We start from the raw sequence: 17,593 nt of genomic DNA on the forward strand, positions 1-17,593 counted from the left end.
CAAAACCTTGAGAGGAAACCATAAAATCTCGCCAGCCCAAAACACAGCGAGAGCAAACATGGTCCCTGATGAGGCAGCAGCGCAGCAACCTGTGCCCGCGCACGCATCGCCTGCATGGCGAGCCACGGAGGAGGTCCGTTTTGATGCAGACCCAGCAGCAGCAGCCAACTTGCTCTGAAACAACTCGAATGCCTTGGCACAAAGCACAGGGAGCTCTGCAAAGGGGAGAAACAAGGCTGAGGGGGCTTCCCCTCCCCAAGCCCGCTCATCTCCAGAGTGCTGCCACGGCACACTGTGGGTCCCATCGCCCCGTTTCATGCGCGGTGCTGGAGGAGCCCAGTGTGGCTGCGCGGGTTGGGCTGCAGCGGAGACCAGGGCAGCCCACCCAGCAGGGTGCTCCTGGGACAAAAGGTGCAAGCACCCCACTAAAAATACTTACCAGCAATTTGTTTGTCTCTTCAAACGAGACCTGAGCCCAATTACTGAAAAACCTGCCAGGTTCAAAGCACTCCCGACCTTTTCTCTCCTTCCCTCCATCACCAGCAGCTTCCTCACAGGGCAGATGCTCCAGCTGCAAACCTGTTTGGCCACGGCAGTAGGGCAGAGCAGAAACCCCAAGCCCACTTCCCTGAAACCGGTCAGGGGTTTTCCACACCCTGGAAAAAGGCAGAGTCATTCACCCCTAGGATTTACAATGCCAGTTTAAAGCACGGGCCCGTCAGGTCCAAGATGACACCTCTGGCTCTTCTGCTCCATACCAGCCCAGCCGGGACCTCCCCAAAAACAGGAGCAAAAGCACAAGACATGGGAAACCCAAGCGACACTCAGGAAAACATCACCGTCAGAAGGAGACGGAAGGTCATCGGAGACCCATCTCCCCATAAAATAAGTAAACATTTGCAGCAGCAGCAGCACCGCAGCAGTGAACTGATGTTTATCCTGGTAGCTCCTTTCATCCCAGTCCCCTGACATCGTCCAAAGAACACAGAGATCCTTGCTCCCACTGCAGAAAAGCAACTCCCTCTAGGGTAAAACATGGCAACTGCCGAGCAGCACACACAAGTTCAGCGCGGGATTTCCAAAACACCTTTTTCCATTGCATTTGCAAAGAAAATAGAGATGTGGCTAACAACTATCTCCCTAGATAGTAGCTTCCAGGCACTGCTCCCATGTGAAAGGTGGCTTCTCCAAAAGCACACAGCTGATTCAGCAGAGATGCCTGGAGACCCTGCCGAATTATCCCATTTTTCCTCTATCCAGTTTCCTCTCTGGCAACCTTTTACTAAGCTCCAACCAGTCTCACAGGAGACTCCTCTTATGAGCTCCTGCTTATTCTGGCAAGATAACACCTAGTGACCCTACATGGGAATGGTGCCAAGGGGAACGCGACCTTCTCAGGTGTCACTGCTCACTCATCCCAGGATCTGGCAGCCTCTGCGCAGTACTGGGCTATAAGAAAATGGTTGTGGCCAAGGACTGGGAGGTTAATCCATCTAACAATAACTGGAAGCAATTGAGGGATTTACTGAAATAGCAGGAGTCATTCCGCTGGGAACGTTTGTGCTGCTGATACCTCGCTTGTGCCTTGCGTTCATTCCCACGAGCCTGCCTCACTTTTTCACACCTGCTTTTAGAACTGGCTAACATTAGCTGTTTGAGACTCAAAATCTCTCCCAAAGCTTGCACCCTCCCCTCCTACATTTAAAGTTTGTCTTCTCCATCATTCAGCTGAGCATCTTCTTTACTCCCACTGCCTCCAACAGCTCCACTCTGAAGGGGGACACTTGCAGGTTCAGGGCAAGTAGCAGATCCATGTTATGGAAACCACTAAAACATCACTGAAAACTGGTAAATATGAATACCATCCTGCTAACAGCAGTTAGTGGCGGGGGGGAAGCAGGGGAAAGTCCTGTCTTTCTGGGCTGAGCTCTCTTTCAGAGCCTAATGACAACACCTGATGGAGATGCCCAGCCTGGGGGACAGCCTCTCTGGGGTCTCCATCCTGACCCAAAGCCCGGGATGGCAGGGCTGGTGCTGCTGAACGTGACTGACGCTCGGCAGTGGTACAAGGGATCCCTGTGGTCCTGCCCCACCCCAGCTGCCAGGCTGATCCAGAGCTTTTGGTGTCAAAACAGGAACAGGAGTTGTATGCAAGGAAGATCTCTGCAAACTTCAAGCCATGATTCAGAGACAGTGCCTTCTCCTCAGGTCTAAACACCCAATAAAACACCAACCACCAGTGGGCCATTTCCTCTTCTCCTTCCAGCTCCCGCTCACCAGAGATGCTGGCCCTGTGTAATGACATGTTCTTTGCCCTTGGACTTCACCCACTGTATCCAGACAGTCCATCAGGTGAGCCCTGACTTGGGACACTGTTGGAAGAGCCAGGGGCACAACCTTTGCTTTTTGAAAAGCAAAGTACACATCAAACCCCAAAATTTACAGAAAGGGGATGTAAGATTCATCTGCCCTGTTCAAGCAGGGGACCAGAGGTGCCCAGCACTGCTGTGCTGCGAGGAAAGCTCAGGTATGGAGCTCAGAAATGTCACTGGAGGTTCCTGAACAGGCGAGAGCAGGGAAGTGAACCACAGTACGATCCAGCAGGACACCAGCTCCCAGGAACATGCCCCTGGAGTTCTCTAAACCCACTGGGACCTGTAAAAGGCAAGGTCCCAGAGTAACGGTGTTGAGGAATAGCAGTCATGGTAAAGAGAGGAGTAATTTACCTAAAAATAAACGCAGATTCCCTAGAACAAATAGCAGTTTGTGAAATTACAGCCATGGATATGAGCACCCCCTTATCCTTCAAACAGATTTTCCCCCTTTCAGTGGCACACTTTGACAACACATTGCTGACGAGTTTCCTTGTCCGCTCCCCAGCTTACCACGACCAAGCACCTGCAATGTAAGAGTTGCTCCTGCATGGTTCTCTTCCCACATACGTGAGAAACATCTTTACAAAAGCCTTGCAAGCTATTTCTGGAACAGGGCTTTCAGAGATGATTTTAATCAGTAATTTGATTGGTTATTTGAAACATAAGATGCAAAGATGCAAAATTTTCTTCATCTCTGCAAGGGAGATTTTTTTTTTTTTGATCTTGCTTTATGCTTTACTTGCCTTGCAAAACCTGTTCCATGAACTGTAAAGCAGGATGTGCTCTCAACCCCAAATACATCACCACGGGAGCCCTGATAATGTAGGAGATGGACAAAACCAATTTCCATTGGAAAATGGCCTACTTACTTCAAATAAATCTCTTCAACTTACCTGGGAAGACCTTCTTTTATTTAGCAAAACTCAATTAAAGTCATCATTAACAACAACCTTTTCCATTTCCTATCACTTGTCCAGGGTGGCCCTACCTGAAACCACGGTCTGAGATACTGCACAGCGACATGCTGCAGAGCTTCCAGGAATGATCAGCAAAGCACGACTTCACACCGAAAACATCCCCAACATAAGACCAAGACGTGAAAAAATAGCTTAGAAGTTCCTATCCAATGAACAAAATGTATGGCCATCTCCAAAAGCTTCACAGGAAAACAGAAGAGATGGGAACCACCTCTGTATCACCCTTGGCATCCAAGATGCTCCTCCTCATACCCAGCACTCTCACCAGCCTGCTCCCCCCATGCCCGCCAAAGGTGGTCAGCAAACCAAGGGCTGAGAGGGAGCAAGCACTGAAGCTGGGCATCCCCCAGCCCCAGCCTGAAGGCATGTGTTAGCAGATGGGTTCCTGCACCTCCCACCCAGCTCACTGCCACCCTCCCTGGAACAATGCTCCTGTGCCACCACTGCTGCCGTGCACGGTGGCGGGGTCCCCTTGGCTACACACGGTGATGTGCTGCAAGACCAGCCGGCACCATCTGGAGATGAAAACCAAAGGCATCTCTGGAGCAGTAACTTAGGGCTGCCAGCCACGCCAGCTCGGTACCTGCTGACAGAAGGGTTGAGAGCAGCTATTTGGCATTCCCAGTTTCCCTTTATAAACACCCTGCTGCCACAGCATCCCCTTTCTGAGGAAACCGGAGGGTACTTCATCCCTGCCTGCTCCTGCTTGCGGACACCCGGGGCTGATCAGTTCTGCTCAAACACGTTACCGCTGACGCAACCCCCAGCCTGCTGTCTTGGGCTAATGGGCTGTGCGAGCATTTTCACTCTGACTTATCAGCTCTGCTCCAGGCTGCTCCGTGGAGTGCCCACAAAATCCATCAGCCATTAAGAAGGAGCAATCAAAAAAATATTCCGACTGGGTTGGTGTGTAAAGGCTCTTCCTCCACCTGAGCCAGCCATCACCCCATACCTGCCAACAGCCATGAAACTTTTCCTTCCCCAAAAGTGCTTTGAAATCCATTCTCAAGCCCTATTATCTCTCCTGTTTATACTGCACTCCCTCTATTATCGAGAAATCTCCGAGTAATTTAGAAGCCCACAAGCTCCTGCACTAACAGGGCAATAAATCACATTTATATACCCCATTGCCTACTGTTCGCAGGGCTGTGGTGCCGAGCCAGGCAGCCAGCGGCCAGGTGACACAGGGCGGCAGGGACAGCCACTGCCTCCCCTAGCCCCTCCACCTCCATGGCACGCAAGCTGGGCACAGCAGTAGGCACTTGTGTCCTGCACGGTCCAGGCGTTGATTTTTTAAGTATCCAGAGAGGATTCCAGCCTGTGTCCTACCTCCCTGTGTTCTCCCCATCTGATACTGACACAAGCACACAAAAGAGGGTTTTCTTTTCACAAAATCAAACCAAAGGAGGAGGATGTTTTTGGCCATTTTCCTCAAGGAAAGACGTTGCCCATCTAATAATCCCTAAATGGGCAGTGGGTTGTTGGGCTTTCATGTGTGCCTCTGAGCCTCCCCTCACCGTGCCAGGTTGCTGGTTTTCTTTTCCACGGAGTTGCAAAACCCCTGAATAACAAGGTTTGTGCATGGAAGTGCTGACACAAACCTTAACTACAGCATCCTGAACATGATACCAGAATAAGGACGCTCCCTGTGTGGCCCAGCGTATGGATAAATAAAGCATTTCAGCAGCCAGCGCCGACAGATCATAAACCTCCACGAGCATAAATACCAACAACAACCCAAAAAAGATTAGAGGGTTTACGGGCGAGGCAGGCTGGGATGATTTAGAGTTGGGGTGGAAGGGTCATTATTGCTGAATAGGTGGGGGCGAGCGGGCCAAAGAAATCAATAAACCATTCTGCTCCCAGGGAAGGAAGGGGCCACGCTAATTGTGCAAACGCACATTTTCCATTCGAGGCTGGAGATCTCCAGCTCACCCAACACGGGTGGATATAGGGAACGCGCACTATCTTGCCGGGAAGCAAGGACTTCACCCCGAGACATGTACCCCAGGAGCTTCATCACTCAGGAGAGCTCACCTAAGCACCTGGTGACAGCGCAGCTTCATATGAACACAGACCCAGGTCACGTTCATCTCCAGCTCCATCAATTTAATTTTTTATGAAGTTAATATATAGCTGGGATAAGGATCTCAGTTACTTTCTGCACCACCGTCCAGTCAGAGCTTTTCCAGTGCTCAGTCCCAGCACCCTACAACCAACTGACAGGTTGGGCCAGCACCGGTTGTCTTCAAGCACCAAAGACAATCTTTGGGACCACTTCACCCCTGATAAAACAACCACATTAGCAAGTTGCCACGCTTGCGTTGGAGGTTGCCCCAAAATGAGCCACAACAGATCACTGCATCCTACAGCAAAGACGGACACAAAGCCTGGTGGGCGGGCTGCCCGGCACACAACTGCTGAGGCACAGAGTTCAAAGGCAACAAGCGATTCCTCCTCTGCCTCTCTTCTCCTTCAGTCCTCCCCATTCCCAATTCTTCTAGCTTTTCCCCCTCACTTTCTTTCTAGGGAACAGAGCAATGGCAAAAGGACACCAGCGCTGGAGAGTGAAACCGACTTACAAACAGAATAAATATATACTAAAAAAATAAATATTTGTACCTAATGGGCCAACATACCTAAAAGCCCACCTGTGGGACATACCACGGGAGGTCATTCAGGGAACTGGCGGACATGGCAATGCCCATTATTCCCGTTATTCCCATGAAGAAACCCAAGCTCACAAGCATGTACAAGTGCAAAAGCTGACAACCTTCCTTCCCGGCTAACCAGAGCTGATGATGGCGGTAAAAGTACAGGAACCTGCTCCGGTCCCTCTGCGTGAGCCAGTCTCCTCCTCTGCTGCCTTTCCAGAGATATTTAAAGAGAACACTTTTTATATCAATTAATAAAATAACTCAAAACCTGTCCAGGTCATGTCAAGCTTACTGCCTGCAGTTAATAGATTTCAGCTTTACTTGAGATCTTGAGAGTTTTTAAAATCAGTAATTTCATCTTCCCTCCAGAAATAAATTCCTCAATGGTTTCACCATGAAAATATTCCTAGGAACGGACAATTCTGCTGCTGATGTGCTAAAGACAGCACACGAAAAAATAATCAGATTAACACTGAGCCTTATCAGAAGTATGGCATAAACCATGTGTTGAATTTAATCCAAACCAAACTGTCAATCTGCCTTCAGGATCCGATGTAACAAACATGAGCCCAGGGCCAGAAATGGAAAGCACGGTTTGTTTTCTAATAGAAGATTTGTACTGATCGCTATTAGCTGTGCTCCTGCGTGGAAATCTTTACACTGCAAATGTCAGACAAATAGGATTTCTTATCTTTCTGCTTTGCTGAGTTAGGGAAAAGTTTCATTTTATTTTAATTAATTTAGATTGCAGGTTTCCCATTATTAGGGAACAATTTTCAACAGTTTTGGAAAATAAATCCTTTTTGAAACATTTCAAATAGGGCAAAAAAGAAAAAGAGGCGTTACCATCACTAAGGCACCTTCTGAGGTTTAGGCTGCTGCATCCTCATGCAGCTTGTGGGTACCAGGGAAAGCCCAACACACTTTGCTGCATCCATCACCAGTCACCAGCTGGTGCTGGGAGGAAACTCAGGCCAGGAGCTAAGGAGATGTTAAGACATGAAGCTGGAGATTCCCCAACAGCCCTTTCTTTTAACCACCAGCATTCGTGGTTACAGCACCGGGATGCTGTAAAGCACTGTGCCTCAGCCCAGCCATCCCCACCCCCTTGCTCCCCAAGCATCCCTCTGCAAGGGGACCTGCAGCAGCGTCTCAGCACCCTGCGGGGCCGGCACACGGATGGTACCAATGCAACAGTACGAACAGTTTCCCGTTTGGTCTGGAAATACCTGGAGCTCCCCGCCTCGCCGGCCCTGCCACCCGACTCAGACCAGCTTTGCGAGCACAGCCCTGCTAGCCCCGTGTCAGTGTTGGCACTGATTTTCTTTAGAAGTGAAACCCCACAACTTAACCCGGCGGTGTTCAGCTTCTTGGTACGCATGGTGCTGGTGCACGCTGGGGAAATCAGGCTCCCAGAAAGAAATGAAAACCACGCAAATAAATTCCATTTTCTTGTTTGCTAAATTCCAACAGCAATTAAATTCACATTACCTGCTCTTACAACATTGACAGCACAAAAGAAAGCCCTCTGCCTCTCTGGCAGACTATTCCCGTTTAGCTGCTCCCTCTCCAAAGCAGCGAACGCAGCCTGGCTGACCAAGGAGCTGGAGGCACCGCTCCGATGCTCACGCCTGTGGGGTCAGGAGTGCAGATGCTGCTCTCAGGGTGCCTTGGGGGCACAGGACAGCCCTGTCCCCCCCTTGCCAGTGCTTTCATGGCTCAGCAGCACCTACACAGGTTAGGGAGGCAACCCCAGCAAAGCACCGGAGCAGGCGCCTCCTTCACTGCATCCACATCTGAAGGCACCTGCACACCTCTAAAAATTCAGCCCTGCAATCGAGCTGTCAATTTTGCCACAAACTGGTCAGTTTGGCTCGTGGGTCAGAAGAGCTCCCTTGTCGGGGCTGAGGCAACGCTATTTCAAACTCACAACATACACACATGTAACTGGCGCAGAGCCTGCGGCTGGCCAGCGTGGCCGGACAGAGCTGCCCTCACTCCTCCCTTCCAACCCCAGACATGCCAGTTTTGCTGAGCACTGAGAACCCCGACGCGGAACCGTGCGTGCTCGCCTTTGCACCGCAAAGTTCCCCGTCCCTGACCGCCCCGTGGGCCGGCTGCCTTGTCGCTCAGCAGAACACCCAACAGAGTTTCACATCTAATTTCAGGTGAAGCTTGTAGAACTGCCTGTTCCCCAGGGTAAAAACGTCATGCGTGCATGGCATCAAACATTATTCCCGTAAAAGGCCCCAACAATCAGACCTGCTGGTTTTCCTATTGATTGCTGGGGGGCTGTTTGCTATTCTGATCTCAGCTGGTCGGAAGTCTCCCCAATCACTGCAAGGTCGCGACCACAGGGTCAGAAACCTGCACTGCATACATCATAATTTATTTTACAGATAATCAATACTGCGCTGCGCGATGCAATCTTACAGTACAGCCTCACACTGAGGGACTGATGCTACTCATACAGGACTGTGACCTTAAGGCCTGGCAGCTTAAGGGGGTCAAAATCAGCTTTCGTCTTATAGTTGAAAATCACAGCTGGAAATGGGAGTGTGCACCCCACTCGTTAGTTTGTACATTCCTATAACTGAGTCAAATTCTGCCTATGGATTGAATCCAGCTTGGGAAAATAAATATTACTGTCCATTCAGGTTCATGTCTAACAGTTGGAGAGGAGAAGCCCAAGGAGCAGCATGGTCAGCGGATTGCCCAGGGTCTGCAGGGAAGGAGGGGACCCCAGTCCCACCTGTGGGTGAGGGAACCCCTGGGACGGCAGCCCTGCAGCACCAGCTTCCCACTGCATCCCTCTCTTCAGACGGATGAATGGCAACAGAGAAGCAGCAAAATGCCCTGCATCAATATTGTCCTTCATCCCATTTTCTAATTTATATCCCCAGGGCTTCATATGCCACCAGCCATGCCCACGGCCACCCAGCACACACCCTGCAAGCCCAGCTATTTACCAGGCTCACCACTGTGTTTTCCTGTTAATTCTAGATTTCTGCCGGAGTAGCTCGGGGTATTCCAAAAGATACAACAGCTTTTTAACAAGCTGTCCTTAAAAATGATGCCAAAGATAGTATTTTAGCAAGAAAGAAAGGGATTTGAAATATGCAGCAGGAGCAAAAAGAACTGGGAGGAATAAGGAGTGCTGGAAATATCTTGCAGGAAGAGCAATCCGTTATTAATTAATTGCTGCATTCTGGCATTCTGATATTTGTATCCATGCAATATGCAGTTCCCTGGGACCTTCACCAAGGTTTTACATTCATCAACCTGATTTGGATTATAAAACATTAAGAGAGGAAGCAGAGGGCACACCAGCCCCTTGCCCCTCTGCTCGCCCTCAGCGCTGTCCCCGCATTGTTTGCAGGATCTGGCCCCTCAGCCAGGCCATGGCTCGGGGCTCTGCCTCCCCCCCGGGGTAGCCCCAGCACCCCCAGTCTGCCCCCCAAACCCGGGAGAGCACTGCCTCGCTGTCCATCGCAGCGTGGGGCAAACCCAGGGACCAGGCCCTGCCTCACCTGCCTTCCTCACTGCCACACATGAGCGGGACCACCGGACTGCTCCCCACTGCCCGCGGTTTATCCCGATTCAAGTGCTCCCCGAGGCAGGGGCTGTGAGCACCCAGCACCGCAGCTCACATCTTCGCCTTTGCCTCCCCACTGGTCCCGAGGCAGAGTCCACCTCAGGCGGCATCGACGGGCTCGCGCTCGGCCACAGCCACGGAGCAGCAGCCGCACGACACCGAGAGAGGAGCTATGGCAGAAGGCTGCTGCTAGATGCTGTTATTGCATTCTAAGGCCATAGAATCATAGAATCACAGAATCGTTTAGGTTGGAAAAGATCTTTACGCTCATTGAGGCCGACTGTTAACCCAGCACTGCCAAGCCCTCCACTAAACCCTGTCCCTAAGCGCCACATCTACAGGTCTTTTAAACACCTCCAGGGATGGTGACTCAACCACTTCCCTGGGCAGCCTGTTCCAGGGCTTGATAAACCTTTTGGTGAAGAAATTTTTCCTAATATCAGATCTAAACCTCCCCTGGCACAACTTGAGGCTGTTTCCTCTTGTCCTAAAGGTCAGTATGTTAAAGCCATTGTGGATTTCTTGGCAGCACGACCCCTTTTCCGCTGGCTGCAGTGGAATAAAGCAGATAACCTCACGAAGAAGCAAATGTGTGCAGCGAGCAGGGTGTCAGCGGCGTCTGGCAAAGGGCAGGGTGCTGTGCTGGGGGAGGGTGTGCTGTTGCTACGTGGAAAACACTGCCCTGTGGTTTAGCTTGAAATCCAGCTGTTGGTGCAGGCAGGGAGGTGTCCAAGCCCTGCCCGGGAGCCCTGCCCCATGTCGAAGTGAGCTGGCGAGCCCGGTGCGGGGGGCACGAACCCCACCACCTGCCCCTGGCCAGGCAGGGAAGATTGGCACATGGGCTCCCACCCACTGCAGCCCCCCGCGCAGCACGGAGCTCGCACAAAGGGAAACACGCAGACCATGACAGACTAAGCCTCCTCCTTCCTCTCTCTGTTCCCCTTTCTTTCTCTTCATGCTATGGCAAGGCTACTGAATGCCAATAGGAAAATACTTTGGCAGAGCCAGACAGTCTTTTCTATTTCAGGGGTTTTTATTTCTTACTTTCCCTCCAGCTGCTTCGCTGGATACCTAATCCTCCACGGACATCTGGAGAGGTACCAGGACACAGAAGCAACATACCAGGTAGGCAGCGTAATGCACAGCTCTGCATAATTTCTGGTTGTACCTGCTGTTAGGGCACAGCAGGCGACCAAAACACAAAAAGCCAGGGAAGGAAAATAAAAAAAAAGGTTCAGACCTGTTGGGGCCACAGATTCCCATGTGGAAGCCCCCGGTATCAGCAGCAGAGCATTGGGAGGTCACACTTTGCAGCAGAGCATCTCTTTTGGAAGCATCTTGGGGGTTCCCGCCTGCCAGCCCTGTCGGAGGAGGCAAAAGCCCTGGCAGCAGGTATCCATAGCCCTGCCCAGGCACCAAGGGCAGCCACTCCTCTTGAAATCATGCTTCTCCCTGAATATATTTTTCACTTGCACTTGTTACAACTGGTATCTAAAGTGTCCGTAGCTGGGGAAAATCAAAGCAAAAGCAGCTATCGCTCAGTGAGAACAGAGAGGGGAGAGGAGAGAATATGACAGGGGTTCCCAGCTCCTACAGAAAGGAAGAGACCCATAAAAATACTACCAAGGATGTGGGAAGTAGCTTTATAGATCAAAAATACTATTTTCAGCCCCAGGGGAGTCTTTCCTTTGAGCTCAGACTCCCACAGCGGAGGGACATACCCACTCACCCAGCTGAACAGCTTGGCACTTACAGCAAAATCCAACATCCTGAGTGGCCACCTGCGCGCCCCCGACGCTGTGCACCCTACCTGAGCCCCTGGAAGCCCTCAGCAGTCCCCCCTGCCTGCCCTTTGCCAAAGAACCCACCACCAGCTGCATGGCCATGTCCCAAATCCACCCGCTGGCCTTGGGAAGCATCACCCTTTACCTGTTCCACTCTTTTCCTTCCCGCCTCGGTAATCAATGCCCAAACTGCTCCTCAGGTAGAAAACAAGTAGGGTCTGAGCGGGCATCTTTCCTGCAAAACCCAGCACTCCTCCAAACCCAACATCACTCACCTCCATCCACCCTTGGATGTGCCAGGTGCAATAAGGAAAGCAATAGAAATTACATAGAACAACCACGATGTGCCCAGCTATCTCAAACAGGGGAAGCCTGAACCCCGCATCTGCTGTACCCTTCTACATGCTCTCCTCAACAACACCCAGGTCCTCCTCTGGTTCTCTAAAGCGCCTTGCACATCTTGCACAAAAAAACAAAGTGCAATCCATGCAGGTGTGCAGATTGAAGCCTCCAAGCAGCAGCCCTGCTGTGCTGTCCATTGCCACACGCAGAAAATGCCAAGTTCACCTCTGTTTCTGTCTCGCTGGGATGGGGAACCTGGAAACCAGCTTTGTCCTTGCAAATCTTCCCACTCAACATGTGTGTGAGGGGTTCCCTGGCACAGGACCTGCCCCAGCACATCGAAGGGCTGGGGACTGTGGGAAGCAAAGGCAGCACGTGCCCAGGTCAGGCAGCTGACGGCTGCCATGGGGGTCACAGGCTGTGTTACCCCCCATCCACATGGGAGCAAGACCCCCATCTGCACACACCCTCCACTCATCTCAGTCTCGTTTCTCCTATGGGAGAACCGAAGAATGCGCCAGCACAAGAGCCAGGCCGCTGCCGCTCTGCGGGGCCGGGCTTCCCTGCTCCAGCCCAGTCACCCGCTCCAGTTTGCCTCCTCTTCCTCCACAAGCCTGAGCTCTCTGGAGAGCAGGAGGCAGAAGCAGGGCATGAGGGGCAGCTTCAGGACACAGCACTTCATAGACTGGTGCAATGAGTCAGCAGGGGGGAATAAGAATCCCTTGTGGCAAGCAGCATGGCTGGTTCCTGGAGAGCAAGGAGGTTTTAAACAGGACCAAACAATTTAATATGGAACCAAACCTTTCCTCTGCGGGTTGCAGCCTAGCAGAGCCACCCAAGCAGGCACCACATCCACCGCCACGAGTCCAGCAGCAGCACAGATCCAAAGCCGTGGATCATATCATCAACTCCAGCCTGTGATGGGGTCATGCACTTCATCAACATCGCCGAGTTCCTCCTCCTCCTCTAATTAAAAGAGGCTTTGCTTATGCAGTTTCTCTTGTCTTCTCACTGCCTAATAATTTAAGAGTCGGCTACGATCAGAAAAATCAACAGAAAACTTCCCAGCCTCTCTCAGACTACCTCTGCCATATTTTGTCCTTCACAGCGTTGCTTCTACAACCCGTGTGTTAGCAGCCCCGCACGAGCACAGGGTGGGCCAGCTCAGGTGGGCGTTGCAGCGCGGCAGCAACCACAGCGAGACAAGACTGGAAAGTGGAACTCACTTCAGACGTTTTCAGGGAGGTGGGCTACCTCCACCTGAGGGGGTCCAGACACCCACAGGGAGCAGGCGGCAGGTGCCGGCACAGGGGTGCTGTGCTGAGAACTCGGTGGTCCCACCCCGGGCTGGGCGGAGATGGCAAGCACAGGGTCTCACAGCCTGGGAGCCAGAGGGTGCTGGTCCCCTGCCGAGCCTCAGGCTTTGCCACCAGCAGCAGAGCACTCCGCCACATCAAAGAAGCACCTGCCCTATCCACAGCACAGGCCTGAAGAGCGAATCAGTGGTGCCCGAGCCCCAGAGCCTCCACCCCTGGCAGCACATGCAGCCTTGGCCACAGCCTCAAGACAGATGCTCACACCACCCAAGGAAGGAGGGAGCAAGTGGGTGCCCACCTGTGGGGAAGGTGGATGTGAGAATAACCCCACTGGGGTCAGGCGGTCCAGCACCCTGCCTTCCGCGCCAACCACCAGCACTACTGGCGAGGGCAGAGCACGGGCACCCTTGGCTCCAGCACCACTCCACGCCTGCAGAAGGGGTGACCAGAAGCCCTGGCCAGGCAAGCTGTGACAAGGACCATGCTCTGGCTTCTCCACAACAGTGTCCCCAGTGCCATTCGGTGGCACTCGCGGCCGACCACCCCGGGAGGCGGCTGTGGAGCAGCAGATGGGGAGAGGGGAGGGAGCCGCTCAGCAGGCTCACGCCTCTGACATGTGCTGCACACAGCTCCGCCAGACCGCAGGATCTGGCTCACTGAATGTGTGGAAGCAACACTCCTCTGTGTCTCACTTTACAAAGCCCCAAACAATAACTGTCTGTCGCTGCACAGGAGCTTAGGAGAAATAAGTTGCTATTGGCATGGTGTGCGGCAGCCTTCCTCTTACACAACACCAGCAGATGTGAAAATAGCCCGGTGCTGCCTTGTGCGCTCCTCTGACCTCCTGTTTGCTTCTGGATCAGATTCCAAAGCTGGATCTTAACCTACAAGAGCCATAAAAGCAAAGGATTTGGCCCTATCAGGGACCTCTTCCTAATCTAACACAGATGCACTTCATGTAGGAGAACACGCTGAGGTTTATCAGGGCAGGGAAGAGGCTGAGGCAGCACGAGCCTCCGCTCCACAGCGTGGCCAGGGCAGCCCACGCCGGCATCGTCCCATACTCCAGCCGACAACGCGCTGGAGGTGGCCCAGGGGCAGAAGAGCTGGAAGCTCTCACAAACGCAAAACTTGGCATCCTACTGCTCAGCCAAAGCTGCTTCCAGCCCCCACCTGACCCGGCAAAGGGGGACATCTGAGCTCCTGAGGTCCCATGTCCCTGACCCCAATGTCCTAAAGGGCCACTGGGGCTGCCAGAGCTGGTACAGCATGGGAGCCCCCCTCCATCCACACAAGGTGCTCCTGGGGTTTCTCACCCATGTGAAGAGCAGGGAGCGACTCCAGAGCCAAACACAAAACCGCTCCAGGACATACGGAGGGAAAAGCATGTGGAGGACAAATTGCTCCCAGAAACGTGAAAAGGCACTGAGAGAATTAAACCAAAGGATGCTAAAGATAAGAATAGAAGGAGAGTTTAATAACCAGTGGTGAAAGGGTACCCCTAAGAACAACCTGCATAAATAAATTAATCTCTCCAGTGTCCCCAGGGATATCCAGTGTCCCTGCTGCCCTCGGGACTGCAGCAACGCCAAGCAGCAGAGGAACTTCCCAAGATGCAAGAGAAGAAAACAAGACAGGGACATCGCTACCATGGGGGAAGGGACCGGAGAACGAGGTGTCCTCCTCACAGCCCGACAAGGTACAGGGCTGCTCTCACAGCCGCTGGCACCCATCGCCTGTGCTCCAGCAGCACTCCCCTCTGACCCGCCATGCGCTACTCCCTGTTGTCCCTTGGTGGAAACGTCACCTGACAGCAAAGCCCTGGAGGACCCCAACTCATCCAGGAGACTAAATCCTGCTGTAACCCCCCACCACCACCCTCCGAGCTTGCCACGGTCTGGGCTGGGAAATGCACCTGCGGGGCTGCCGCAACCTACCCTCAAGCGATGCTACACCGACCGGGTCACCTGCGGCACTGTGGACACAGGCTCGGGGGCTGCGGAAAGCTCTGGGCCAGCAGCTGAGCTGACATGCCACCTAACTGCGGGCAGCTTGCACGTCACACACCACGGTCTTTGTACACGCTTAACTAACAGAAGATGCAAAATACCTAAGCTGTGGTATTTTGCCTCAGAATCCCTCCAGCTCGAACACATGCTGGAGGGATTTCTACCTTTGCATGCAGAGCCAGAGGGTCACAGCCAGCAGCAGAGGAGCGTAATTCTAAGACTAACACGTGAGACGACCCACTGATCATGGCTTGCATGGGAGGGTGAAAGGCGGCCTTAGAATATAATCCATTTCAGGCACTCTTAAATCTCTCCAATACAACACAGAGCCCTTTAAGCAAAACTAAACAACTTCCTTTAGCCTAAATAAATATTAAACCTAAGTGATGCATTAATTTACTCCAGTTCACCAAAGGCTAACTCCTACCCAAACTGATCATTATAAAAGAAATCCTATAATCCCTCGCTCCCATTCAGGCTCAAAACATGTAATCCCGTGAATAAATCCAGAAAGAAAGTGTAACAAAATGGGCAATAAAAACTTACAGCATTCACATCTTTTCATCTACCATTAATACTGTAAACACTCACTCGAAGGCCCTTGAGTATGACTAATCTAATGTTTTGGCTCCCAACGCTAATCGCCGAAAGAGCTCGCCTCTCGGTGTGACACCCAGCGAGACCCACCGCCCCTCCAGCCACGGCCCAGGACACCTCCGCGGCGCCCAGCCACAGCGAATCCCCGCCTCAAATCCCGCACAAGGCTGCAAAATCAGCACGAAATGGAGCAAGTATGGTTCTAATAGCACCAGAGCGCAGAGCTTCCCCCCCCACCACCTTTTTTTTTTCTTTTTTTTTTTATTATTTTATTGCTTTGGAAGCCTGCGAGCTCCAACTGTATAAATGCCAATAACTTCCCAAGTTTTAAGGCTGCTGAAGTAAGAGATCAGATTTTAGCAAGTGCTTTCCAGGCAGCCAGCCAAACTTTTTCTGATTCACTAAAAGCACCAAAGGGAGGGGGAGAGGGAGGGGGCTGGAAGGCTGATTAACTTCAGTTACCGCACAAGCACAAAAAAATATCTCCCCGCTGCAAAGGGTGCCGTCGCTGCGAGCCCTGCGCAGCCTGTTATTCCTTGGGCTTGAAAAAAAAAAAAAAAAAACCAAAAAAAAAAAAAAAACGCACCGGAGAAATACAGCAAACGCCTTCCAACCGCAGGGTAATTTACAGCTGTGGATCCTCTCCTGCCGAGGAGGCTGCGCCGCCGAGGGGAGGCTCTGCTGGTGTTAGGTTCGAGCTGCAGTTTTCAGAGGGGATGAGAAAAAGAATGTGACCGGGGATTTTTTTGAGGGGTTGGGGAGCAGAGGATGGGGCTGGTTTGGGTTTTCGTTTGGCCGGAGGGATGGAGCCCCCTCCAAGGTCGCAGCTGTGCTCATGCGGGACCATCCCTCGCTGCCGTCGGGTGTCGGGGTGAGCAGGTGCAATCCCGGCCAAAGCACCGCACGGGGCCGAGGGGTGGCACGAGTGTCCCCCGGCCCTGCGGGACGGTGGGCTGGAGCCACTGGGACAGCGGCACCTGCTCTGCCTGGTCCCGCAGGTGGGTCTGCTCCGGGATGCCCAGCTCAAATCCCCATCCCAGGGAGCTGCGTGGCCCTGGGGCTGTTGGGGGGCAGCGGCTGCCCTGGCACCCCCAGCCGCCGTCCCTGTCCCGCAGGCGCCTGGGCTACGGAGCTTCGGCGCTCAGGGTGTTCCTCCAACGGCTCCATTCCTGCCGAGGCAGGATCAAAGGCAGGATCTGACTTGGATGGCTTTCTACTGAATAATGGGGAGGGAGCACACAGCCTCCTTCTCCTGGCTAGGGAAACGCGTGTTTTTCAAAGTATCAGTTTTTGGGAGTAAGTTCCCTAGGAGAGGGGGGAGGAAATAAAAAAGGGGGAAAAAAAACAGAAGAAAAGGAAAAGAGGGCGAGCAGAAGAGCGCCTGCTTTTCCAAGGCAAGTGCATCAATCAACGTTGTGCAAGGAGAGTCCAGCACTCCCTCTCACATCATTAGCCAGGCTAATGCACTCCAGAGGATCCCGCTAGGGCAGGCTACCGGCACCCGCACCGGGGCACCCCGCGCCCGCAGCGGGCACCCAGCGAGAGGGGCAGCCCGCTGCCAGGGCAAGTGACACTCCGGCATCTGGCGCGGGGAGCGGTTTAATACGTCTATAAAAACTAGAGGGGAAAAAAAGTGAAAGCCCCAGCCAAAAGTGCCTGGCACTGCGAGGTCAGCACGCCGCCTTTGTTTCTGTTTTACAACCAAAAGCGAAAGAGGACAGAAAGGACACGTACCTGTACCTGAAAGCACAGCAGCAGGAAATGTAAACATCTGGAGAGGAGAAAAAAAAAAAAAGCAACAAAAGATCAAATGATGCGGTAAAATGGTTAAAGTTGATATATTTTTTTGCTTTGTTTTTGTTTGCGATTTTTTTAAAGGACACAGAGCGATGCTCTGCTTATGAAAAGGCTCGGGTCCCGATTACCACCTGATTGCAAGGA

At 52.5% G+C, this 17,593-nt stretch overlaps 1 protein-coding gene across 1 annotated transcript in view; it reads right to left on the minus strand.

The window, feature by feature from the left end:
* FGF18 (fibroblast growth factor 18) overlaps positions 1 to 17,593 on the minus strand; it is a 98,690-nt gene that overhangs the window by 67,225 nt on the left and 13,872 nt on the right. Inside the window, exon 2 of the mRNA XM_080399988.1 lies at positions 17,387 to 17,423. Coding sequence (XP_080256114.1) covers positions 17,387 to 17,423 — 37 coding nt within the window. The remainder of the gene's footprint in view (positions 1 to 17,386; positions 17,424 to 17,593) is intronic.

This window comes from Falco punctatus, assembly GCF_963210335.1.
Source record: "Falco punctatus genome assembly, chromosome: 8".
NCBI lineage: Eukaryota > Metazoa > Chordata > Aves > Falconiformes > Falconidae > Falco > Falco punctatus.